Source organism: Petaurus breviceps, unplaced genomic scaffold, assembly GCF_028583685.1.
Source record: "Petaurus breviceps papuanus isolate PSGF00001 unplaced genomic scaffold, PetGlider_PUasm1.0 140, whole genome shotgun sequence".
Lineage (NCBI taxonomy): Eukaryota > Metazoa > Chordata > Mammalia > Diprotodontia > Petauridae > Petaurus > Petaurus breviceps.
The window spans coordinates 36,616,997-36,642,921 of record NW_027185698.1 but is presented as its reverse complement, the minus strand read 5'-3'; the positions used below and the strand labels follow the sequence as shown (position 1 = coordinate 36,642,921).

At 39.7% G+C, this 25,925-nt stretch overlaps 1 protein-coding gene across 1 annotated transcript; it reads left to right on the top strand.

Moving 5' to 3' along the window:
• Window positions 1–10,509: 10,509 nt before the first annotated feature.
• GRPEL1 (GrpE like 1, mitochondrial) lies at window positions 10,510–24,573 on the top strand. The gene is made up of 4 exons (XM_069070234.1): window positions 10,510–10,669; window positions 16,581–16,743; window positions 17,712–17,793; window positions 23,223–24,573. The coding sequence occupies exons 1-4, from the start codon at window positions 10,545–10,547 to the stop codon at window positions 23,567–23,569; spliced, it is 717 nt and encodes a 238-aa protein (XP_068926335.1). The 5' UTR covers window positions 10,510–10,544; the 3' UTR covers window positions 23,570–24,573.
• The last annotated feature ends 1,352 nt before the right edge of the window (window positions 24,574–25,925 follow it).

Sequence of the window (25,925 nt, the reverse complement as noted above, 5' to 3'; positions counted from 1 at the left end):
CTACCAATGTAAAAACTAAGTTCCAATTAGTTCCCAAGTAATATTCTAACTCCTTCCCATGGCATTAAAGGCCTCTCACAACCTGAAGCCTCCCTACTTTTTTCAGTCTCTCCCCATATTTTTCTCCATACACTCTATGTGTTCAAGCCAGGTTTGACAACTCTGTCTCCTGAATATGTTCTCGTGATCTCTGGCTTCCAGGCTTTGTTGCCAGTTCTTAGAATATCCTTTTTCTCCTCTTTGCCCATTGAATTCTTAATCTTCAAAGCTCCACACACAGGCCACCTTCTCCATGAAGCTCCTCAGCAATACCTACTATTGGTAACAATCTCCTCAGAAAGACTTCACAAAGTACTTTGCAACAAGAGCTGTAACTATGGCAAGGCTAGAAGAACTTTCCCCCATGGCACTGAAATTTGGAGGACACAAAAATTTAACACAAGCACTCCTTCAGCAGAATAAAAGACACTATAATAATTAATTCATCTCTTACTCAATTGAATTTATATAAATTACTTCTTATATTCTTTTTACATCGTAAATTACAAAGTTGATTTAAGTGTGTGGGCTGAGTTGGTTGGCCTTGGTGTCAAAACTGTTACAGATCTGTCTACACCTCATTTTGTTCCTCTTATTTTTCTTTTACTACATTAAATACATATTTATGGACTAAAACAAGCATGCCCATAACATAGTACAATAAAAGAGTTTGCCTATCTTATTTCCCAGTTGCATGTTATGAACAATTTTTAAAATTTGTTTTTAAAACTCTGAGTTCCAAATTCTCTACCTTCTTCCCTCCCCACCCACCCTCATTGAGAAGGCAAACAATTCAATAAAGATTATACATGTGTAGCTATGCAAAACACTTCCATAATAGTCATGTTGTGAAAGACTATATTTCCCTCCATCCTATCCTGCCCTCCCCCCCATTTGTTCTATTTTCTCCTTTGACCCTGTCCCTTTTCAAGTGTTTGCTTCTGACTACTCCCTCCCCCAATCTGCCCTCCCTTCTAATATTCTCCTCGATTTTATCCCCTTCCCCCTTACTTTCCTAGAGGGCAAGATACCCAATTGAATGTGTATGTTATTCCCTTCTTAAGTCAAATCCAATGAGATTAAGGTTCACTCATTCCCTCTTACCTCCTTCTTCTTCCCCTCCATTGTGAAATCTTTTTCTTACCTCTTTTATGTGAGATAATTTATCCCATTCTATCTCTCCCTTTCTCCTTTTCCCAATACATTTCCCTCTCACCCATTAATTTTATTTTTTAGATATCATCTGTTCATATTCAACTCACCCCATGTCATCTATCTATCTATCTATCTATCTATCTATCTATCTATCTATCTATCTATCTATCTATCTATCTATGCCCTCCAACTACCCTTATACTAAGAAAGGTCTCATGAGTTACAAATACCATCTTTCCATGTAGGAATGTAAACAGTTCGACTTTAATAAATCCCTTATGATTTCTCTTTCCTATTTACCTTTCCATGCTTCTCTTGATTCTTGTATTTGAAAGACAAAATTTCTATTCAGTTCTGGTCTTTTCATCAAGAATGCTTGAAAGTCCTCTATTTCCTTGAATATCTATTTTTCCCCCTGAAATATTAGACTCAGTTTTGCTAGATAGGGGATTCTTGGTTTTAATTCTAGCTCCTCTGACCTCCAGAATATCATATTCCAACCCCTGTGGTTCCTTAATGTAGAAGCTGCTAGATATTGTGTTATCCTATTGTATTTCCACAATATTCAAAGTTTTTCTTTCTGGCTGCTTGCAATATTTTCTCCTTGACCTGGGAACTCTGGAATTTGGCTACAAAATTACTAGGAGTTTTCCTTTTGGGATCTCTTTCAAGAGGCAATCAGTGGATTCTTTCAATTTCTATTTTACCCTCTGTTTCTAGACTATCAGGGCAGTTTTCCTTCATAATTTCTTGAAAGATGATGTCTAGGTCCTTTTTTTGATCATGGCTTTCAAGTAGTCCAATAATTTTTTAAATTATCTCGCCTGGATCTATTTTCCAGGTCAGTGGTTTTCCCAATGAGATGTTTCACATTGTCTTCTATTTTTTTTCATTCTTTTGGTTCTGTTTTATAACTTCTTGATTTATCATAAAGTCATCAACTTCCATTTGTTCCACTCTAATTTTCAAGGAATTATTTTCTTCAGTGAACTTTTGGATCTCCTTTTCCATTTGACCAATTCTGCTTTTTAAAGCATTATTTTCCTCATTGGCATTTTGGATCTCTTTTACCATTTGGGTTAATATATTTTCTCTTAGAGGAAGGAAGGCAAGGCAATTTAGGTTAAGTGACTTGCCCAAGGGAACACAGCTAGTATCTGAGGCTGGATTTGAACTCAGGTCCTCCTGACTCCAGGGCTGGTGCTCTATTCACTGCACCACCTACCTGCCCCTAATCTATTTTTTAAGGTGTTATTTTCTTCAGCACCTCTTTTTGGGTCTCCTTTAGCAAGGTGTTGACTCATTTTTTATGATTTTTCTGCATCACTTTCATTTCTCTTCCTAATTTTTCCTCTACTTCTCTTTCTTGATTTTCAAAATCCTTTTTTAACTCTTCCATGGCCTGAGACCAATTCATATTTTTCTTAGAGGCTTTGACTCTGTTGTCTTCTGCTATTTGTATGTTTTGATCTTCTTTGTCACCAAAGTAAGATTCTATAGTCAGATTTTTTACACTGTTTGCTCATTTTCCTAGCCAAATACTTGACTTTCTAACTCTTTGTCAAGGTAGGACTCTGTTTCCAGTGGGGGTGGGTGTACTGTCCCAAGCTTCAGGGGTTTTGTAGGGCTGTTTTCAGAGCTACTTGTAGGGACCTATAAATTTTCAGCTCTTCCCAGGTGGTATGTTCAAAGGAGAGGTGTTTATTCTTCTCCTGGCCTGCACTCTGGTCTGTGAGCGACCCCAAGCACTCTTTTCTGCCTTGGTACTGTGAGGAGGATTCCCTCTTCATTGCTGCCACAAGCTCCACTATGCCAGCACTCCTCTTCACCCCAGGACCACCACCCAGGACTGCAACCCAGATACAAGCAGGGCAAAGCAAGAGAATCCTGTGTCAGAGACAACAAAGAGATCTCTTCAATCACTCTCTGATGAGCCATTCAATTCCCCTACCATCTGTGCGCCCAGAGCTCTGGAAGCAGCCACCATTGCTGCTGCTGCCACAGTCATCACCTCCACTGCCCTGGGTCTGGGTCTGGACCACACTCCTCTTTCACCAGGTACCAGTTTTCCCACTGATCTTCTATGCTGTCTTTGGTGTTTGTGGGTCAAGAAGCCTGGAAACTGCCACAGTTGCCAGTGATTCAGTCCCCTGAGGCCTGCTCTGGCCTGTCTGTGCCAGCACAGCCCACACACCAGACTGTGCTCCACTCCAAGCCTGGTGCAATAGACCCTTCCTGTCTTTTCTAATATAAAGATCCTTCTGCTTGGCAGAGAAAACAGAAGCAGAATAAATGCTGAACAATTTAATCTCCTCTCTGTTATCAGTTATCAATGTTCCATCTCTCCAAGCAGAGGTCCAATCCCTTCTTTTATCATCCTCGTTTTCCCAATATTGTTTTAACAAGCAACTTTAAAAATATTCTTGTCCTTAGCTTCCTTCACAAGCCTGATTCTTTAGTAGTGCTTACACTTTTTTCTAAGGTCATTTGATTTTCAAGGCCAGGCCAGTGTATTTTCCACCACTACACACTGCCTGGCCATACTATATAATACTTGACCTGCTCATGCTAAAATACCACTGCTTCACGTTCACCCAGTAAAAAAGAAATAGACCCTGGGGCAGCCAGGTGGCGCAGTAAGAGCGCCGGCCCCGGCGTCAGGAGATCTGGGATCGGTTCTGGCCTCAGATACCCAAGTATCACCCACACAAAATAACTGGCATGTAACCTTGAGCAAGTTACTTAACCACAATTTCTTTTAAATAAATAAATAAATAAAAAGAAATAGAGCCTATAAGGGGATATTTTATTCTCCCTCTTTGTTCTTAGACTCTTTTATCTTCATTTTTCTCTCCACTCTGCAATGTTGATTAAACCTTCTCATTTTACAGAGAGATCCAGAGAGGGGAAGGAACTCGATCAAGTCACATGAGAAATAAATGACAGACTTAGTACTCTGCTTGATGCATTCTGCATACAGTGAGCATGCCATCTGATGAAATTTTTCTAGTTATTCTATTCTAGAAATTATTCTATTCTTAAAAATAGACCTTTCCAGGTTGTGTTGGGCTGAAGATGTGTTTTACTCTGTCATTTTGTGGGTTCTGTAGCGCTAGAATTTGTTTAGAGTTGTTTTTAACAAGTATTTGGAGGCATTTTGGGGAGAGTTTGCTTTAGCAAGCTGTGATAGTAATGGCAATTAAAGATTCCCCTGTATTGGCTTGGTTTTCAAATTGATTGTGTTAAAACCCAGAGCTTGTTAATCCCACCTGTGGGATGGACTTTTTGATGTGAAAAGAAAGTCCTGAACTGGGAGGAGCTGGTGACATAGATTTGGAGAGACAAGAGAGAGGCGGAAGATCTTTTTGGAAGCAGCACCTCGTGGAGAGAGAGAATTTCTGGTGGCTGCTTTGAATTGCCCTGGACTTTTGAGACCTGCCCCCTGAGCTGCCAAGGACTGAGGAGACATGGCTGTTTTGCTGGTACTTTGTCTGTCTGTTTTGATGTTATTTTGCCAGATTTGTCCACTGGTGAAAGACAGTACTTTTGTTGAAGAAGTCCTGGAACCTGGCTGTTCACTAAGAAGCCCTGAGACTGTCCTGCAGACAGAGAGTGAATACTGTCCACTGGTGAAGGACAGTGCTGTTGTTGCAGGGGTCTGGAGACTGTCCTGCAGACAGAGTGAATACTGTCCACTGGTGAAGGACAGTGCTGTTGTTGCAGGGGTCTGGGAACCTTTCTGTTGGTTCAGAAGCCCTGAAGAAGGATTTTCTTGTTTTATGTTTACAGAAATCCTGGGAGAGGGCTTTGCTAATGTGTTCAGGGGTTCTAGGACTGTTCTACAGACAGAGGATGAATTCATGAAGGGACTGGCAATGTATCTTATGGCCTTGCTAAGCCTTGTCTCCCCAGGAACTAAGATTGCTGAGAACTTGCCTCGTGTCAAGATGAAGAAAAGACCTCCATTTGGGTATTAAGTGCTGTGTTTAAACTTGATGTAACTCTGGGGTAGATTCAATTGTGATCCAGGGGTGGGGAACTTTTGACCTTATGTTTGGAAACTAATCTCCATTTGAGAAGAGGGGCTTTGTGGTGGACTTAATTAAGGTATAGCCTAGGGGTGGAGAAGTATTTAGAACAGAGACTTTGTAATTGATTGAATGATTGGAAGGTCCTGGGGTGGGGTAGTCCTTGGAGATTATTTAATCACACTTAGTAAATGCTGTATTTGGAATGATGTCATGTTTTGATCTTCTCTGTTCTTGGTTTGTCACTGAATAAAATGGAGAGCACCTATGCTGGTATTCTGAACCTTGGGAAGTTGCCTTTCCTTGGCATTACATTACACAAGCCCCTGCTTTTGCTCTGCTATCTTAGCTCCATCCCCTGAGACATGTATTTTTTGACATAGCTGTGTAGCAATTTATTTTGCTTGGCTGTGTATACTTACTACAAAAGCTTTTCTTTTTAAAATTTTTATTTTTTTATAATTTATGTAATAAAACATGCATTTCCATAACATAGTAGGATTTTAAAAAAAAGATTACACATGAAATTGTAACTCTATTACATACAACTTGCTATTCATTTTAAATATATAATAAAGTTGTCATGTAGTTTTTTTTTTCTATTTCTTCCCTCCTCTCCTCCACCCCCCAGATCTAGAGATGGCAACCATTAGACAAAAATATGTATGTTGATATAGATATGGATATGTATGTAAAATCATTCTATACATACTTTTTATTTATCAGTTCTTTCTCTGGATGAAGATAGTGCCCTCATAAGTTTTTTGTAGTTAATTTGGGTATTTATAATAGTCAAAATTACTTATTCACTCAAAGTTGTTCTTAAAACAATGTTGCTGTCACTCTATACAATGTTCTCTTGGTTCTGCTCATTTTTTTCTTCATTATTTCATGCAAGTCTATCCATGTTTTTCTAAGATCATTGAGAACATCATTTCTTATAGCACAGTAGTATTCCATCACAATCACACACAACTTGTTCAGCCATGTTCCAATTGATGGGCATTTCTGCAATTTCCAGTTCTTTGCCACCACAAAGAGTTGCTATAAATATTTTATAACAAATAAATTTATTTTCCTTTTTCCCTAATCATCGGTGAAATTCTGAAGACACAAAAGTAAATAACTCCAGGGAGGAAGACAAATGAGAGTTGTCTGAAGATATCAATGTAAAAGAAGACGGTCCCCATTGACAAATTTGTATATATATATGTTTAGGACAACAATATTTTTAAAGTTGCTTGTCAAAACAATATTGGGAAAACGAGGAGGATAAAAGAAGGGATTGGACCTCTGTTTGGAGAGATGAGACAATGATAACTGATAACAGGGAGGAGACTGAATTGTTCAGCTTTTATTCTGCTTCTGTTTTCTCTGCCAAGCAGAAGGATCTTTATATTGGAAAAGACAAAACCTTAGTGATTAACTGGAAGCTGATACTCAGGATAACTAATTATTCTTTGCCCTGTGCTAATTAATATATTTGCCTGTCACTAGAATAATTTCATCAGATGGCATGCCCACTGTGTGCAGAATGCACCAAGCAGAGTGCTAAGTCCAATTCTGCCATTTATTTGTCATGTTGTAATGGACATCTGAGAAATACCAGGACAGCAAAGCCAATTATAATTTAGGAGTGTTTATTAACCAGCTGGTGACTGCCTCCCCAATAGGGAAGACAGCACTGAGTCTTCTGTAAGATACACTTACATAAAGTTAGGTGTTGCTAATCAACAAAATGTGGTTCCAAGGGGGGGTATAATGCTGTTAATGCCATTTCTAGTGAAGCCTTGATTACCTAGCAAAGACCCAGATACAAACATAAACAGACCTGAATCTTGGGCATGTTTCTAGCAACACAGGTGAAACATTCCCTCACTATTATGGCTATTAGGTGGTTTCCTTCTGGTAGGGGTCCCCTTCTAGCAGGTTGCAACTGGGAGGGGGCTTTGGTGTATAATTTCTGGTGAGCACTTCAACGTGACTTGACCCTCTCTGGGTCTGTCTGTCAAATGAGAAGGTTGAACCAACATTGCAGAGTGGACAGAAAAATGAAAAAAGTAGAACATAAACTCCTTGAAGTCAGGAATTATTTCCTTTTTTTCCCTTTTCCTTCCCAGAAACTACCATGTTGTTGTTTGTCCTTTTTCAAGGAGGACCAATGACATTCCTAGGTGGTGACTTGCCTGGAATTAGATTTAAGTAAAGCAGAATTGCACAAAGTTGTCAGCCTTACTCCCTCTTCCAGAAATCAAAGTCCAGTGGCAAGACAAAAGTCAAGACAACTGTTGAGAATGCAGTGGATGACCTTGGCATCTCTGATATCTGACCAAGCTCTATAAGCTCCACAGTGCTTATTTTGGCTACCACAACAAATTGTTCTCATCTGCCCATTCATCAGGGGGAATCATAACTCTGAGACAATCACATCCCTAACTCACTGACAGATTTGAGCACTGTTGGTTACTCTCAATCTGGTTTTGTTGTAACGAGAATGGCAGCGAGTGAGACCATTAATCATTTTTTTTTTTTAAGCAATTGGGGTTAAGTAACTTGCTCAAGGTTACACGGCCAGCTATTTCTGGGTGTGGTGCTGAGTATCTGAGCCCGGACTTGATCCAGGTCATCCCGACACTGGAGCCGGTGCTCTTACTCACTGAGCCACCTGGCTGCCCCTAAGCAATTAGGGTTAAGTAACTTGCTCAAGGTTACACAGCCAGGTGTTTCTGGGTGGGTGCTAAGTGTCTGAGCCCAGGATTCGATCTCCAGGTCTTCTCAACACTGGAGCCGGTGCTCTTACTAGCTGTGCTACCTGGCCGCCCCAATCATTAATCATTTTAAGTGAAGTTTTAATAGTGAATCATAATGAACCCAGGGACTGCCAGAGGTCACATACCCAAATCAGGGAGCCCCAACCATATACATCTCGGGGTTTATATAGACAAAAGCCACAACATAACTGTTGCCAAGGGGAGCAAGCAGGAAAAATACAGAAGCCAAAGGATAGCATTGCTTAATGACCCATCAGTTACCCAAACAAAAAAAATCCCTTGATTGGTTCCTAGGTAAGAGTGAGGGTCTGTGGTGCTCTGCTTTTTGGGTTTTTGTGGCGGGCCTTCCTGGTGAACTAGGTCTGTTTTGTTGTTGAGCTTCCTAGGGGACAGGGAGTAAGGTGAGCTTGATAGGGAAGGGGGTTGGGGGAAGAGTTGCCTAAAATGGTGGTTACAACAGTTTAGCCTGTCTGCCAAGATGGTTTGGCTCCAAGAAGCTGTAGCAAGATCTAGAATAGAGCCTTCTACATAGCAGGTACTTAGGTAGCAAAGGGCTCCCCTTCTCTCTCTGAGTCACAAGTATTTATTGTGGAAGCAGCTACTTCAAGGCCATGGCTCCAGTCTTCCCTTCTCCCCTTTTTGGAAATCTCCAAGGAGCAGCCAGGGGCAATTTCCATAATCCAACCTAGCTGCCTTAGAAAAGTAATGAATGCCTCTCCAGATTAAAAAAAAAAAAAACAATACTAGATACTTATGTGAATGAGATGATAAATCACCCAAATGCTGGTGGAGGGATGAGGTAAACTGCTTTGGACAAACCACAAGCAAACTTAGAACAGAAAAAGGTATCTATTTGAACAAACCAAGAAAGATTTATTTGAAGAAATCCTTTTCGTGGAGGGTGGAGCTGTAGTACCAAGGTATTACAATAATAATAATAATAGCTAATATTTACATAATGCTTACTATGTGCCAGGCTCAAAGCACTTACTGTTTTGGAGACTGCAAAGTGACATAAAGTCAGCTAAGTTTCTGGTATAATCACTGGAGCTGCTCAAAAGAGATTCAAAATGTTTGCCAATAACAGGGTACTGACAACAATGAAGACTCGATATCTTTCTGAAATGTACAACAGTGATAGCCCCGGTGTCCAATGTGAATGGGAAGACAGCTACCAGCTCTTCAGAGTAGGTGGGCACAACGTGGCATACGTTTCAGCGTTCTTCCTTTCTGGGACTCCATGCAAAGTAGAATTGTAAATCTATATATGTGTCTGGCCAAACAATGGAACAACCGGAGGTGACATGGGTCTCCAGACTCTTTGTGGACTCAGACTTGAGTCATTTACTGTGTAAATAAAGCCTATTTAATTCAAATGTTTGGAAGATTTTAAACTTCAATATTTAATATGATCAGTGACTGATCTCTGGTAGGGCTGGAGAGAATGAGAGAATGCATTAGGCTTTACTATGCCTTTGTGCTAAGTACCAGAAATAAAAACAAACAAAAAAGAAAGGAGCCCAAGTTTCTAAGTTCTACCTGGGTAAGTACAATCCATCTTCCTGCTAAAAGGACGAGATGGTCTCCAGAAACTCTGTGAACTCCGATCTGAGTCCCTACCACATAAACAAAACTTTGCTATGGAATTCTACCGTTTTGAAGGTTTAGAAGATTCAGTGGTTCCTCTGGTGAGTGCTGTTTTCCAATCCCACACTGCCCTCCTCTGGCCTCTGTGCAGTCCCACCGCCAATGCACTCCCCGTCTTTGCTGATGGAAATCCTTCTCCATGCACGTCCCCTCCCCAACACCCTCCCACCCCCCACCCCCGGCCAGGTTGCCGTCCTGGAGCCCACGGTGTGGACCTCTCCTCGGTGGCCCCATCTACCCCGCATTACTTGAGTGTATTTGGTTGCTGGTAAGTGAAGCAGCACCGAAGAGATCACCGGTCCGTGACCTCTGCTCGGACCTTTACTAGCTCTGTGCCCGTGGGCGGGTCATCTGACCTCAGTCTCTCAAGGGTGGGGACACCTGCCCTTCCTATCTCCTCGGGTCCCATGGGAACGAGAGCTGTAGGCATTTTCCATTTCAATTTCAAGCGTGTTTCTTCCAAAATACAACGAAGAGGCTGGCTGGCCTTGAACGTCCCCAGAGTTCCCTCTCCGGCTACAGCATTACCCTTAAGCCCCCACCAGCACACCCGCACGTGTGGTTAGTAGTCCAGGAGTTCTTTTTCTCTCCTCATTGGTTCCTCTCTTATTGGTTCTCTCCTCGCTTCCGCTCAGACCCGGAAACTCTCCTCCCGCCCCCGCCCCCATCACCTTTCCCCTCTTTCTTTCTCAGCCTAAGTTCAGGAAAGTGAGGAATGACGGAGAACATTCTCGCATTCCGTCGTCAGAGCCCGCCCACAACCAGGCAGCTCCGCCCATAGGACACGAGGACTGGTGAAGTAACTTCTGTCCATTAAGGGTTCAGCACGCGCCGATTGGTTAGGCTTGTGGTGGCGGGCCCGAGTTGATTCGCGTCCGTCTCGCGCTATAACGAGACTCCGCTGATGCGAACGTGCGTGCCGTTGCGCGTGCGCAATATCGGGGGCAAGTCGGGGCTCGGGGTGGCCATGGCGGCACAGTGCTCGGGTTTGGTGCGACGGACTTTCCCGGCGATCGCCTTCTCGCTCCGGTAAGAGGCTGAAGGCTTCTCCATTGAAAGGGAGGACAGGGTCCCGTCGTCTTCCTGTCATTCCCCTCTCGCGCGCCGTCGCTGGAGACAGGAAGTCCAGAGTCTGTGGCCAAGAGGGAAGGGGCAGGTGGCCGCCGTGGGCCTACCGGGATCGTGAGGGGCTTTGGGAGCCCCGGGGCCGCAGTGCCCTCTTTCTCCCCGGAGGCAGTAGCGGCTTCGGCTTGGCCCAGGCTTCGTCTGTCCCGTAGCTTCTCTGCTTTTCCTGCCTCCTGCCAGCGCCGACACCAAAGACCGTCCCGGGTTTGCGTTCACCCGGGTCCCCATTTTTTCTGCCTCCAGTCTGTCCCAGGATTCCCTCTCCTCCACCCTGCGCACGGGCTGGGCCCCCTCCTCCCTTCTGACCCCGAACTTGGGAGAAGAAAAAACTTCCGGCTGTGCCCTCAGTGAAAAAGCACGGGCTCCCCCGATCGTGGGCAGCGTTCTGGGGTTGCTTCCTAGCGCTCTGCCCGGACAGAAGGTGGAAGTCCTGTGACTGACCCTAGCAGTGATGCCCTGGGCAAGGAACCGAAACCCCGGAACTTTTTCTGCAAAATGGGAATAATAGTACTTGTGTGAGGAAAGAGCTTTGTGAGCCTTGAGGTGTTGTTCTGTGGTGCTTGCTGTATTTCCCCCATTGGGCCGTAAGCCCCTTGAAACCAGAAACTTTTATCTCGAATATAATAAATAGGCTTTTAATAATGAATCTTGAATTGACGGTAGCTGGCTGTGAGGAACTCACATGGTTAATTCTACGAAGTTTTTGAACACCTATAGTGTTTAAGGCACTGCTGGATGCTGGAAATTCAAAGATGAAATAATTTCAGTCTTCAAAGTTCTGATGTGGGGCAGCACAGGCAGGATGTTGTGAAATAGGAATTTCACTCAGTTCTAGGGAAAATACAAAGATAAATAAGACGTGACCCTTGCCTTTGTGTAGCTTCCTGTCCAGGAGAGTAGTAAAGTAGTTTCAAACGTAATGAGAACCCAGGATCAGAAAGGTGTTTACCCTTACCTTTATCTTTACACTTATATCTCTGTTGAAAGGAGTTAGGTTGGTTGGAAAGTTTTGGGTCAACTCAGTTTCTTTCTGTGAACATTTTTTAAAAAACACAATCTCTGCTCCCAAATACTTCAAGCCTGCTCTCTATCCAAACCTGGAAGGGCTTATTGAAATCAACGTTGTAACACCTTTTACTTTGCAGAGCTAGTGTCTTGATTAGATACAGAGATCACTAAAAATGGATCTGTGGTTCCCTAATGTGGCTTTAAATCTAGTAAGAGTAAATATATGTTATACCCAGAAATGGCGCATCTGAAACAATGATTGACACTTTATTATAGTTCGGAGTTACTGTTATTTTAACTGAGATTACTAAATTTGGAGAAGGGAGGGAGCTTTTTGAGATGTGAAAATGCCGGAACTGTGTTTACCTTCACACTGGGAAATCAACGACATAGGTGTTTTACTAACATGGAAGTTTACATCCAGTAACAGTTAAAAATGCACTAATAATTACTCAGTCATAGTCCAGTGGTCATAAGGGTGAGAGCACCCTGACCTTCTTGTCCTTGCTAAAAGTTGTTTGCCTCTCAGAGTTATGTTAGAGTTAAATTGCTGGTTAAATTGGCAGTTACTGAAGGCCTACTATGTATCCAACCCAGAAAGGGCTAACTCAAATCAATATTTATTGGACACCTTTCAAGTCCACAGTTGCTGTAGGGGATACAAAGACATGTCAGGCACTCTTGGTATTTGTCATCATCAGGTTCAATCCAGTACTTGCACTAAAACTTTACAAAACCATCTTCCACCTCCATGAATAGTGTTTAATATTTAATGAGCGTAAATTTCAGAAAGAAAAACATTAATGCTTGAGTGAAAACATTCAGCAAGTGACTCATGGGTGAAGCTAGAAAGAAAGGCATTAGGGAAAATCACTGAGAAAATGTTTTTAGAAAAACTTTGTAATTTTCCCCGTCTTTACTTTTTCAACCCCAAGAACTCTGAATTTAGTCTTTTGTGCCACAGTTTCTAATATTGTTTTTTCCAGTGATTAATCTTAAACTGTCTTTAAAAATGCAATCTGGCTCTTAAAATGAAAGAGATAAGTTGCTCCAGAAGGGAAAACTTAAACCAGTAGGTAGAAGTTAGAGGCAGATTTTTTTAAACTAATATATAGAAGTTTTTGTTTTGTTTTGTTTTTAAATTTGAGCTGACCCAAAATGGATTGGGGCTGCTGTTGTGAAGTTATGAATAGGATTCTGTCATAGAAGTAGGTCGACTTTTGGTTTCATGTCTTCAGATGCCTATTGGACATTCTCAAACTCAACATGTCCAAAACTTTCATCATCTTCACCCTCAAACCCTCCCTCTCCTTTAGACTTCCATTTTACCACCATTCTCCCAGTCACTGAGGCCCAAATCCTAGATGTTATCCCCAACTCCTTATTGCTAATCTCTCACATACATACATACACACATCCTCTTCTCCCCATCTCCATCTAAGACCAGACCTGTCGATTTCACATTATAACATCTCTCAAATATGATTCCCATGGTTCAGGCCCTCATTTCCTCATACTTGGACTATTTCCTACAAGTCTTTCACCACTGCAGTCCATTCTCCATTTAGCTGCCAAAGTGATTTTCCTAAAGTGCAGATCTGACCTATACACACACACACCCCTCCTTTCTGTCTCCTGCCCCTGCCCCCCTAGTAACCTCTAGTGACACCTGGTCACTTCAAGTATCTGTTACCAAATCCTTTCGCATTCAGAACCCTTCTTAAGCTAGACCCCACCTATGTTTACATTCTTACATCTTCCTTCCCCCACCCTACCCCAGACTTTTTAATCCATACACAGCCCTCTCTGCTATTCTTTGAACCAGACCCTCCATCTCTCAGCTTCAGGCATTTTCTCTGGCTGTCCCTCACACCTGGAATGTGCTCCCTTCTCAAGTCTTCCTCCTGGCTTCCTGGGCTTCCTTCATGTACCTGATTCAATCCCAGCTACTACAGGAAGCCATTCCCAATCCCTCTTAATCCTAGAGCCTTCCCCCCTGTTGATTATTTCCTACTTATCCTGTATATAACTTGTTTGTACGGCTATGTTGGAGTGTTGTCTCAGACCCTTAATAGACTATGAGCTTCTTGAGGACAGGGACTGTTTTGTCTTCATATCCCTACTGTGTTGCATAGTGCCTGGCACATGGTAGGCTTATATATGCTTCCTAACTGGTTAGAAGTGTTCTGGTGTTGGTTGGATGATGTTGGAGAAAAGATTTCCTGTATTAGCTGAGAAATTGGACTAGAGGAACTAAGGTTCCTTTCCTCTTAGATGTTCTGTGATCAAATGAAAATTTAACTAATAGTTCAAGACGATAATAGAAGGGCAATGTATAATTGCTGATGAATAGTGGTCAGCCTACTATCATTTATGAAGTCCCAGGCACTTCACTAAGCACCTCATCACTTACACAAAGAAAGGCAAAAGATACTCTTTGATCTAAAGGACAGTCTAATGAGGGAAATAAAAAGTATATTAGGAAAACTTGGAGATAAAAGAAGGAAGGTGCTGACATTAAGGAGAATTAGGAAAGGCTTCTTGCAAAAGGAGGGACTTAAGCTGAAAACTGAAAGACAGGAGTAACTTGGAGACAGATGAGAAGGGAGATAGTTCCAGGTGTGGGGGTAAGCCAGTGAAAATAGTCAGGAAATGGAATGCCTTCAGCAAGGAAGCCAATGTCACTGAATTATAAATTAGGCTTTGGAGGATGTAACAAGATTAGGAACATAGGAAAGGGCCAAGTTTTGGAGGGCTTTGTGAGCCAAATGGGATTTCATTTTTTTGATCCCAGGGTCGATAGGGATCCCTAGAGCTGATTGAATTAAGGGGTGACATGGTCAGATTTACAGGTTAGGAAGATCATTTTGATGGCAAAGTAGGGAATGAATTGGATTATGGAGGGACTTGAGGTAGGGTTAGAATAGCCCAGGCATGAGGGGGTGCCTGTACTTGGGTTGTTGCTGTATCCATGGAAAGTAGGAATGTTTTAAGCCTATGGGGCAAAGTCATTATCCTAGCAAACTGGGATGTAGAGAGACTTGCTGAAGGGGACTTTGGAGTTGAGCTTTAAAGGTTAGGGAGGATTTTGCCAAGTGAAGAACAGGAGGAAAAGTGTAGTGAGTATAATACCTCTCATCATCTTTTTTGAACATACATACCAAAGTCGTGTTGGGAGAGGGACTGGACCTTAGATTTTATTTCTTTGGGGAAAACCTGGGTGAGGCAATTCTGTCAACCAAGTCTTCTCTCCAGCTTAATGTCTTTTTTTTTTTTTTTTAAAGCAATTGGGGTTAAGTAACTTGCTCAAGGTTACACGGCCAGTTATTATTTCTGGGTGTGGTGCTGAGTATCTGAGCCCAGATTTGATCCAGGTCATCCCGACACTGGAGCCGGTGCTCTTACTCGCTGAGCCACCTGGCCGCCCCTAAGCAATTGGGGTTAAGTAACTTGCTCAAGGTTACACAGCCAGGTGTTTCTGGGTGGGTGCTAAGTGTCTGAGCCGGGGATTCGATCTCCAGGTGTTCTCAACACTGGAGCCGGTGCTCTTACTCGATGTGCTACCTGGCCGCCCCTCCAGCTTAATGTCTTAAGAGATTCCCTGGGTTACTGAATAGCAAATGATTGATCTAAGATCAGACAGCTATTATGAGTTAGAGGAGGAACTTCTCATTTCCAGGCCTCCTTCTGCCTATGTCATGATAGCCTCCCATGTTAATACAATTTGAGCTCTAGAGGACCAGGAAGCAATAGACTTGGATTCTAATCCTGTCTCTGCAGTTTAAAACAATATGATATTTTGTTATCCTGAATTTGGTAAACATCAAATATGAAAATTAACATATAATAAGAACAAAAAAAAGAAACTAAATATGAAGCTAAATCTCATTACATATACTTTAAAAAGTATGCATATACTGTAAGTGTGTGTGTATATATACACGCCCACACATACATATATATTCAATTAAATAGATTGGCTCTTAAACTGACTTCCTTCAATACTTCTTGAATACCCCTTAAATTCTGTTGTCATATGCTTTATGGGAACATTTGGAAAGATCATGTATTAATTTGGTCATTAATACAATTAGCCTATTAATAGTTTGTGTTGATTGGATTATACTAGCCAGTTTCATGATGAGTATTGTACATCTTAGAGCAGTTAGATGACTTAGTGGATGGGGTACCAAGCCTGGAGTCAGGAAATTTCGGAAGATCATTTTGGTGGCTGACTAGAGAATGAATTGGATTAGGGAGAGGTTAGGTTACCATTAGGTTGAGACAGGGTTAGAATAGCCCAGCCATGAGGGTGAGTGGTTGCAGTATCCAAGGAAAGGAGGGTACTGTTTTATCTCTGAGGGGCAAAGCCATTATTATCCTATCAAACTAGGATCTGGAGAGACTTGAACTCATCTTCCTAAGTTCAGATCTGTCCTTGGACACTTATGAGCTATGTGACCCTGTGCAAGCCACTTAAGCCTGCTTCCCTCAGTTTCCTTATCTGTAAAATGAATTGGAGAAGGAAAAGACAAACCATTCCAGGATCTTTGCCAAGAAAACCCTATGTGCAGTCACAGAGTTGAACGTGACTGAACAGCAACATGGTACTTTTTAGACTAAATTTACAAATTTAATCATAGCATCTTCTATATATCCAAGAGTTTAGCTGTATTTGACTTGAATAGACAATTTTTTCCCTCTCATGTTTCTGGCATATAGTTAATACGAGTGAAAATTTTTAACAAGGTCCCTTTTCATTTTTTTTGAGTGGGGCAAATCATTAACATTGTTGAATTTTCTTCAGGACCTCTTCTAGGCTGCTCTGTACAGCAACAAAACAGAAAAATAACGGCCAGAACTTAGAAGATGATTCAAGTCAACATGAACAGAAGACAGACAGTACCTCTACAGAGAAGACACTAACTGAAGAGAAGGTCAGATTAGAAGAACAGCTGAAAGAAACTTTGGTAAGATATTTGAGGAGCACTTGTGGAGTAAGGTAGCATAGGCTGTTAGATTCTCATTTCAGTTCTGCCTCTTGCTTTGTGAGATGATTATAATCATACTGATTAAAATCCCTACTGCCAAAAAAAAGTATTTAAAAAATATTTTAAGAAAATGCACAAAAGAGATAAAAGGCCAGGTGTGGAGGGAAACACAGGGAAGACAGCTTAAGAACCAGTTTGTTTAATTGAATATATGTATGTATAATGTATATGTATGCTTTTAAAGTATATGTAATGAGATTCAGCCTCATTTAATTTCTGGTTTTGTTCTTATATGGAAATTTTCATATTTGGTGTTTGCCAAATTCAGAATAACAAAATATCATGTTGTTTTAAACTAGAGCATTTTCCTTGAGGTCTGGGTTCTAAACATTTGGTTTTTGCTCTGTGACACTGAACAAGTCTGGGCCTTTCGGTTTCCTCATAAAATAAAGGAATTGAACTAGAAGGTCTTTAAGTTCCTTTTCAGAACCAAAGTTCTGTGTATCACTGTATATTGAATAAAGATACATTATTAGAAAGGGATGGTATAGATTCAGGTGATCTTCTCCTAGATCCTTGGCATCACATACAAAAAGAATGAAAATTAAATTTGATGCCCATTTTTATCATGAGTTGTTCTGCTGGTACTGTGAATAGAAAATCTGAATGTTGTAATCTGTGGAGTAATGTCCTGTGTTTGTCATTTAAAGAGTGTGAGTACTTTAATGGGATTTTGGTTTTTATCCTTGCTTATCCTTTATTCTTTTTCTCTGGGTATGTTTATTTTTTAATGAAGAGGGATTGGCAGTAGCAGTATTAAAATGCCTTTGTAGTTTGGCATGTTGTTTCATGCATAATTTGAAAGTTTCATCAATTCCTAATTACTGCTAAAGGAGCAGTGATAAAGGTAGTAATCTGCCTTTTTTTTTTTTTTTTTTTTTTTTAAGGAAAAGTACAAGCGAGCCTTAGCAGATACAGAGAACTTGAGGCGGAGGAGCCAGAAATTGGTAGAAGAGGCAAAATTATATGGTGGGTACTGCTCTAAATCACAAAAATTATCACATTTGTTCACAAGAGTGCACTTGTCATAGAGCTCATTTCCCATAGAAATTCTACCAAATTTTTTCTAATGTGAGAAAATATATTTGGAAAACTTGTAGTTGGGGACACCAACGGGAAGCAGGTACAGCATTGAACAGAATAGGGAAGGGAACAGGGCAAACGCAAGCCAGCACTCCCTGGGGTGCATTTAGATTGGGTTGGGGAGTGTCTGATGAGGATTATATACACATAGAATTTGGTGTTATAGTCAAATGAAGTACACAAAAAAATTAATCTGACACTTAAAGCATAATTTTTATATAGTAATTATATGTAAATGTTAAGCAATTAGTATTGGATCTAGAGGCCTGGATTCAGTCCTAATTCCGCTTACTGGCCAAATCACTTAACTCCTGGACAAGAATAGGTAAATACCCAAGAGAACATGTGTACATATTTCATTTCTAGTTAGTGTTGCAGTGATGGAAAATAGTAGGACTACTGTATTTCCCGTCATTGTTATTAAACAAATAATACGGCAGAACTGGTAGGCACCAGAAGGGACACAATATATTTTAAAGTTTTGTGCTTTTAATTAGAGACAATGGGTTGCATACATTTACAGAGATAGCAAGACAGACTGACCAGATACATAAGTTCATTTCCCTTTTTGGGGGGGAACAGTCTCAGAGTTTTCTCTATAGTGTTATTTAAGCTTTAAGAAAAATATAAAATTAATTAGTGCTTACAGCCTAGAAAATCCCATCAAGCAAATAAATCCTATATTTCACTTTTCAAACTATGTATTTGTCTCTCCAAAAATAATGGGAAATAATGTGTGCTTGTAGTGCTATTCATATTATCATACTACTCTGGAATACATGAATGTATTACCTGACATTTCTAATTGGAGGCTGTATGATGTTTTGTGGTACTAATTTTTTAACTTAATGTACCCAAGATTTCAAATGTGTTTTATGTAGGGCTTTAGTTATTAAATAATTACCATCAAACATTAAGTGCTGTGGGGAGGTTTGTTATTGCTGTTTCTTTCCAATATTCCTCCTTTGATGCCTCCTCTTTCTTAGAACAGAACCTGGTTTCTTGAAAGTTTTGCTAATGGAACACGAGCTCTGGTGTGTTGCTGCCAGACCTGAAAGACCTCAACCCTGGGGACAGTGTCCTCTCAGAACTATCCTCAGTAATTCACAGAGGGAAGCTCTACACTGGCTGCTTTCAAAACATTTTTTGTATATAGAAACTTGAAAAGGCTGTCTGTCTACTGACAATCATATCTTTTAAATACTGGAGTAGGATTATTTTCTGCTTATTTGTCCCAAGGAGTGTTTAATTATTTAAGTGATTTCTTAGTGGCATCTTGCAAGATGCTCTTCAGAGGCAGTGTTATAGAGGGCAGAAGCTTTGGTCTTAGAGGCAAGAGGCCAATGTGAGGATCCTAGCCCCTTCCCTATGGCCTCACTGGGACCTGTTTAACTTCGGGATCTTTATTGATTAAATGAGGAAATGCTTCTAGGCCCTCACAAGGTTTCTATGAAGAGAATAACAATATTTCAACCTTAATGCATGGTAGAAATGTGATGAATATGATAGAGTTCTTGTCTTCCAGGAACTCATATAAATACACAAAATCCTTTTGATTATCAGCAGGGTCCTTTCTTGGTATTTGAATTTTTTCTGACAACACAAGTTACAAACAGTTTATACAATAGAGAAGGAGCTCAGTCTGGTATAATTGTAGCTTCGTTTCCTAGCAAAATATTTTACCTAAGACTAGTTTTACTTTAAAGGGAAATTGCTGATAATTGAATTAGAGGGTTTTATGTTATAAAACCTCACAATTCCCTTTATTTAATCAGTGAATTGTTAATTATTTCCTTGAGTGAGAATCTCAGCATAATGGTTTCTTTTAAGCAAGACTGTCTACCAAAAAAATTTGTTCTTGAGCTTAAGGGTACAATTTGAATTGAAATTCCAATACCACAGGCATTTATTAAGCACATACTTAATGCTAAGAACTGTACTTGATGTTAGAGATGTCAGGACAAAAGTAGAGTCCCTACCCTAGAGTAACCCTATATTCAAGACTCTGCTACCTCAGGAGGGCAGTACAATGTAAATACAAAGTAATTTGGGGCTAGTAGAGCACTCACAACTAAGGAGAGTGAAGGAAGGCAGGCTGAGAATGACCCAGTTGAGGGGAGACATTGAAGATGTGTAAGCAAGCACATGGTTTATATAGCAAAGTTATGGAGAAGGAGACCGTAGCAAGGAAGAGACATAATAGAAGAGTGAAGAGAAGGAATTTGCCATTAGATGGCCTCAGTCTTCTGTCACTTTAGCTGAAATATACCATTATCTCATTTGGTGGAACCAATAAAATCATAGGCATCAAAACTGGAAGGAACCTTTGAAACGGGGTCTTATCCCCTCCTTTTACAGGCCCAGAGAGGGATGTGAGAGCAGCTGGCCTAATATATCACCAAGGTCAGTTAGACTAGAACCAGGGTGCTCAGGTGCCTAGGCCAGTGCACTTGCCAATCTACTACTACTACCCTTCTGAAAGCAGCTCATCTATTTTGTGTGGCCTCTGGGATGGATCAGATTCATTCTTTTTTTTAAAGCAATTGGGGTTAACTAACTTGCTCAAGGTTACACGGCCAGTTATTTTGTGTGGGTGCTAAGTATCTGAGGCCAGAACTGATCCTGGGTCTCCCAACTCCGGGGCCGGCGCTCTTACTCACTGTACCACCTGGCTGCCCCTGGATCAGATTAATTCTTAAGTTAATAAACTGAATTTAAAAGTTGATACAAAGGAAATGTTGTTGTTCCAGTAGGGATTCATCTTTACAGTTAGGGTACATTTGAAAATATCAAGACCTTTTCTTAAATGTGTCTACTCAAAGAAAAATAGTACAGATGTTAAAGACATTTTCTTCCTCTACCTAGCCAAAAGTTGTAAGGTAGACTCTAAATTGCTTCAACCCCAAGAGTATTAAGTGATAAATGTTTGTTGAATGATTTTTAGTTTGTATCTTCCTTATGCTGACATAGTTCACAGTTTTTCTTTGGCTTGAGTGGATAGCCTTTCAAATTCACTGTCATGCTCAGAAATTCATTATTGATAAGCCTTCCTTAACTCGGATAGCCTAGTCCTTCAATGACCAACATAGTTGATCACCTGCCTGGTCACTTGAGCCTTTTGCATGTTGGTAGGACCTGCCAGTTTGTGCTCCACTGGCATAGCTTTTGTGAACATTGGGTCACCTCCATTCAGTGAATGGAGCCTAATTTCTGGGAAGAAGTAACATATAAAACAACTGTTATAGAGCTGTTGTACTTCCTTTTTCATATACATTCCTTGTTACATGCAGTATTTTAGGTGAGAACTGGCAGTGTATCTTTATCACTTTGATAGCTAGGTGGCGCCCTGGTCTAGATAGAGCCCTGGTCCTAGAATAAGGAACCTTTGGTTCACCCTCAAACACTTCCTCTTTGAGCAAGTCACTTAACCACTGTTTAACTCAATTTTGTCAAATGTAAAATGAGGATAATAAAACAGCACTTAGTTTGAAGGGTCAAATAAAGCACAGTGCCTGGCATATAGTAGGCACTTAAGAAATACTTATTTCCTTATTTTCCTCTTCCCTGATGATAATTTTATTATTTGAACATTTTTTTGAAACCACATGTAAGAAAATTTGAAAGCTGCCCATAATTGGTTGGTTACACGCTGAATTCTATTTTATATTTTCTATCTTATTTGACTTATCTTCCCAGTTTGAGTTCCTTAAGGGCAGAGACCATGTCACAAAACCTAAACTTACAGTAGACATTCAGCAAGTATTTAATTTACTAGCTTTCAAAAAAGCCTTGGTTAGCTAAGCTCCGTTTATATGCCTGCATTTAGTGTGCTGCTTTTGACTCAGTATGTCAGAATGTAGTTCCATTCCTTTAATGTAATTGAAATGGATTGATTTTTTTTTCCTTTCATTTTGTATGACTTATTTTCCAAACTGTTCCTGAAATTTTTTCTTTTTTTTTTTTTAATACTTATTGGTGCCTTTTGTTTTCACAAATATTTCTGGGAGTTGGGGGAGAAGGGCAAGTAGGGACTTGTCTACCTCCACCTAAAAATTTCTTAAGAATGAGTTTGTCCATGGACATTTTCATATATATAGTAAACAAAACAAGAGAATTGTACATGAAACTCCAAATCTCTATTGTGTATAGCTTACTTTTTAAGAAAATCTATAAATAGTTTGACCTTAACTTTCAGAACTCTTGTACTTGTGTGCAAAACTTTCTGGCTTTTCTTCATTTAAGAAAGAAAAAAAATGTCTCATTGACTCGTCTTTTTTTTTTTTTGTCCCCCTTTATCCTCCTACTGAAAACAAAAAAGAATAACAGAGCCCTTGTAACAAATACACAGTCACAACATATTGCCACATTAGCTATGTCCAGAAATGTATATATTAATATTGAATCCATTAACTTTCTGTCATAAAGTGAATAATATTCTTGGCTCTTGGGTCTTTCAAAGTTGTTTCTCTTTTTGATATTATTGTATAATTTCATCTCTTGGTTCTGCTCATTTACCTTGACATCATTTCATACCAGGCTTCCTAGATTTCTCTAAAACTATCCATTTTATCATGTTATAGCATAATAATATTCCATTATTCATAAATTTCCAGTTCTGTGCCAATACATAAAAAGAGCTTTTCCTCTTTCTTTGATCTCCTTAAGACAATAGACCTCAGTTTAGTGATTCCAAATTATTTTCAGAATGGCCAAAATAGATCATACCTTGCTAATGGTGTATAAATGTGCCTATTTGCCCACAGTATTACTTTTTTTGTTGTTAGATTTTCAATCTAAGTGTTAGATGGAAGAACCTCAGAAGTTGCTTTTTCTAAATCTCTCTGGTTTGGGTTCATATTTAATTTTTTTCATGCTTTTTTTCCCCTATATAAGCTGTACCTCAATATAGAATCTCATATCACTGCCAGAAGGCTCCTTCATAAGTATCTAGTTTTTGCCCCTAACTTTTTTTACACATGAAATTAGGCCTAGAAAAGTTGTGGCATCTCATGTTTCTGTAGCACATCATCCCAGGTAGGAGAAGGAAGATAGTTCCAAGTATTTTGCCCATTGAATAGAGAAAAAAGATGCAACTATTAAGTTCCAGAGCCAGGGCTTGAATTCTAAGGCCTTTGACCTTCCCACTATACCAAGCTGCCTCAATACTGTTTATTATATTATTTTACATTTATTATTTTATTATATTAAATATAGATTTATCCTTATGTGCATATACTGATGAAATTTGTGATTACTGTGTAAAATTAGAAAGTTGTGAGTTGACATTAAAAAGAATTGCATTTTTTTTTCTTTAGGTATTCAAGGTTTTTGTAAAGATTTATTAGAAGTGGCTGACATTTTGGAAAAGGCAACAGCAAGTGTCCCAAAAGAGGAAATAAAGGAAGAAAACCCTCATTTGAAGAACTTGTATGAGGGTCTTGTCATGACTGAAGTCCAGATTCAGAAAGTGTTCAAAAAGCATGGTTTGCTCAAACTAGATCCTGTTGGTACCAAATTTGATCCCTATGAACATGAAGCCTTGTTCCATACTCCAGTAGAGGGGAAGGAGCCTGGCACCATTGCACTAGTAACCAAAGTTGGGTATAAGCTACATGGGCGAACCTTGAGACCTGCTTTGGTGGGTGTCGTTAAAGAACCATAGCAGTCTAACTTTCTTTTTTCCCCACACTCAAATGCCATATAGCTATTAAATGGATATTTTCTCCTTCAAATACTTCACATATTCCCACTCTTCGTGGAAGGCCTAAAGTAACCAGTGGCTCAACAGAAAATTCACCCAGTCTTGAAATTGCATTATTTAATGAACTGAATCATTTGGAAAGTCTGCAAATTGATTTTAATATTGAATATTTAAAGAACTAAGCCTCTGAGGCACTCTTGTACAGTATCTTGAGTAATGTTTTATCTGTTAATAACCCTGGCTACTTAAAAGGTATGTCCAGTGAATAAAATGTCTCCAGGAATTGTACGGTGTGACTGTCCAGAAAGATTTATGAGTTTGTTGTTGTTTTTTAACTTCTTTTATCATGCTGGAGTTTGGGGGCTGGGTTTTTGTTTTTGTACTATGAAAAGGTTATGAGAAAAGCTCTTTGATGAAATCAACAAATTTTCTCTCTGCAACAGATTTTATAATAATCTTTGAGAGGTATATTTCAGTTCCTTGTTTATATTGCTGTCTTGCCAAAAATTTTGGTGGGCTTCTAGATTTTCCTTGGGATACATTGATATGTATACAGTGCTGCTTATTCTGAACCATTATGTGAACTTCAAAAAGTAATATCTAAGTGGTATATATGATCCAAATATCACTAATAATTTCCCCAAGATTTGGATATTTCAGACCTTTAGATAATAAACCATTATTAGTAGTCCTTTTCATTTTTACAGCTATCATTTTGCCAGTTAAGTAATTTGGTTTGCTCCTCAAAATCTGGAAAACTGTTTTCAGCCTTTTGGAGTGTTATATTTAAAAGGAAAAAAGCATATTGAAATCAGGGTCTGAAATAATCTCAACAAATGTATTTAATTTTACATTCCTTAGTAAGCTCTATGTTCCCAGAGTTTAGGAACCAAGTACTGGGTGTGCTTTTTAAAACATTGTTTGAATTTATTATTTAAAAGGATTAAAGCCCAAATTTGTGCTAATTTCCCCATTTTCTGGCATTTATTTCCTATTTGTTGGGTTGTGTTCTTGTTATAACAGTAATGACCTTCATATTATCGGCCTTTGGCATTTCAAAACTAAAAGCACTAAAATCACGTTATATTTAACATTTACCTTTTTTACATACACATTTTAATTTCTATACCAATTACATGAACTCCTTTTCGATTATATTCAACAATCATGTGTCCTACCATTGATCCTCAGGGGACAAAGATGAAAAATGACAGTTCCTACCTTCACAGTTGACAGCAGTAGACATGACTGCTCTGCATTGTTTTGTGTGTTAAGAACAGAAGATATCTAAAACATTTTAAGAAAATTTCATTAAAATACTTTGAGCCTGGAGAGTTTCAGAGAAGGCTTCATGTAGGAGGTAGGCCCTTGAGGTTAAGACCTTGAAGAAAAGACATTAATATTGCTAGAGATGTGGGCTTGCATTCTAGACTTGGGGAAAGCTTGAATGAACATGGCAGAGGTAAGATAACAAAATGAAAATAGGGAATGGCTAGCAGTTTGCTTGGAAAGTGGAGTATATAAAAAAGTAATATGAAATTCAACTGGAAAAGTGGATAAATGGTGTTAAAATACCAGGCTCTAAGGAGTTAAGGGTGTGACTTATCAGATGAGTGTATTAAGAAAAGTCTTTCAAAAGCTATATAAAGGAAGTTAAGGGACTTGCCACTGGAAATAGAAACCATTTACTATTTCTATTACAGTAATCCAAATGAGCAGTGATGCCTTAGGGTAGTGAATAGTGTAAGTATATGGGGTCTGGGAGGAGTATGATAACAGATCTAAAGCTAAGCTACAAAAACAATTGACATGCTGATATCTTGGGTAATGGAAACATTAAGAATGGCATTCTTACCCTGAATGAGGTGGTAATATCAAAGTAAATCAGGAAGTTGGAAAGAGAGGTGAAGTCTAGTGAGCAAGGTGAATTTAGCTGTGTGCATGATTAGCTGTGGATATTCAGGAAGGCACCAGCAAGTAGTTGTAGATGGGAACCAGAGCTCAAGAAAGGTGAAGACAGTATGTAAGTTTGGGAGTCATCTTTGTAGAACAGTGATAAGATCAAAGTGGAAAAGTGGGCCTAGAATCAAGTCTGGTAAAAATAGAAACAAGGAAACAATACTTATGTGCTATACGAACTTCACAAAGATCTCATTTCCTCAAAATAACACTGGGAGACAGTATGTTGAGGAAACTGAAGCAGGCAGGTTAAGTGACCTGTCCAGGGTCACACAGCTAATAAGTGTCAGGGCAATTTTTGAACTTGCCTTGCTGACTCAAGGCTCAAGGTTATTATCCACTGTGCCACCTAGCTGCC

Bases quoted from the DNA above. Each gene is read 5' to 3' on its own strand.
- GRPEL1 (XM_069070234.1), top strand. From the start codon at position 10,545: ATGCGAACGTGCGTGCCGTTGCGCGTGCGCAATATCGGGGGCAAGTCG. The intron at 10,670-16,580 runs GTAAGAGGCTGA...AATTTTCTTCAG, and splicing joins GCGATCGCCTTCTCGCTCCG to GACCTCTTCTAGGCTGCTCT. The intron at 16,744-17,711 runs GTAAGATATTTG...TTTTTTTTTAAG, and splicing joins AACAGCTGAAAGAAACTTTG to GAAAAGTACAAGCGAGCCTT.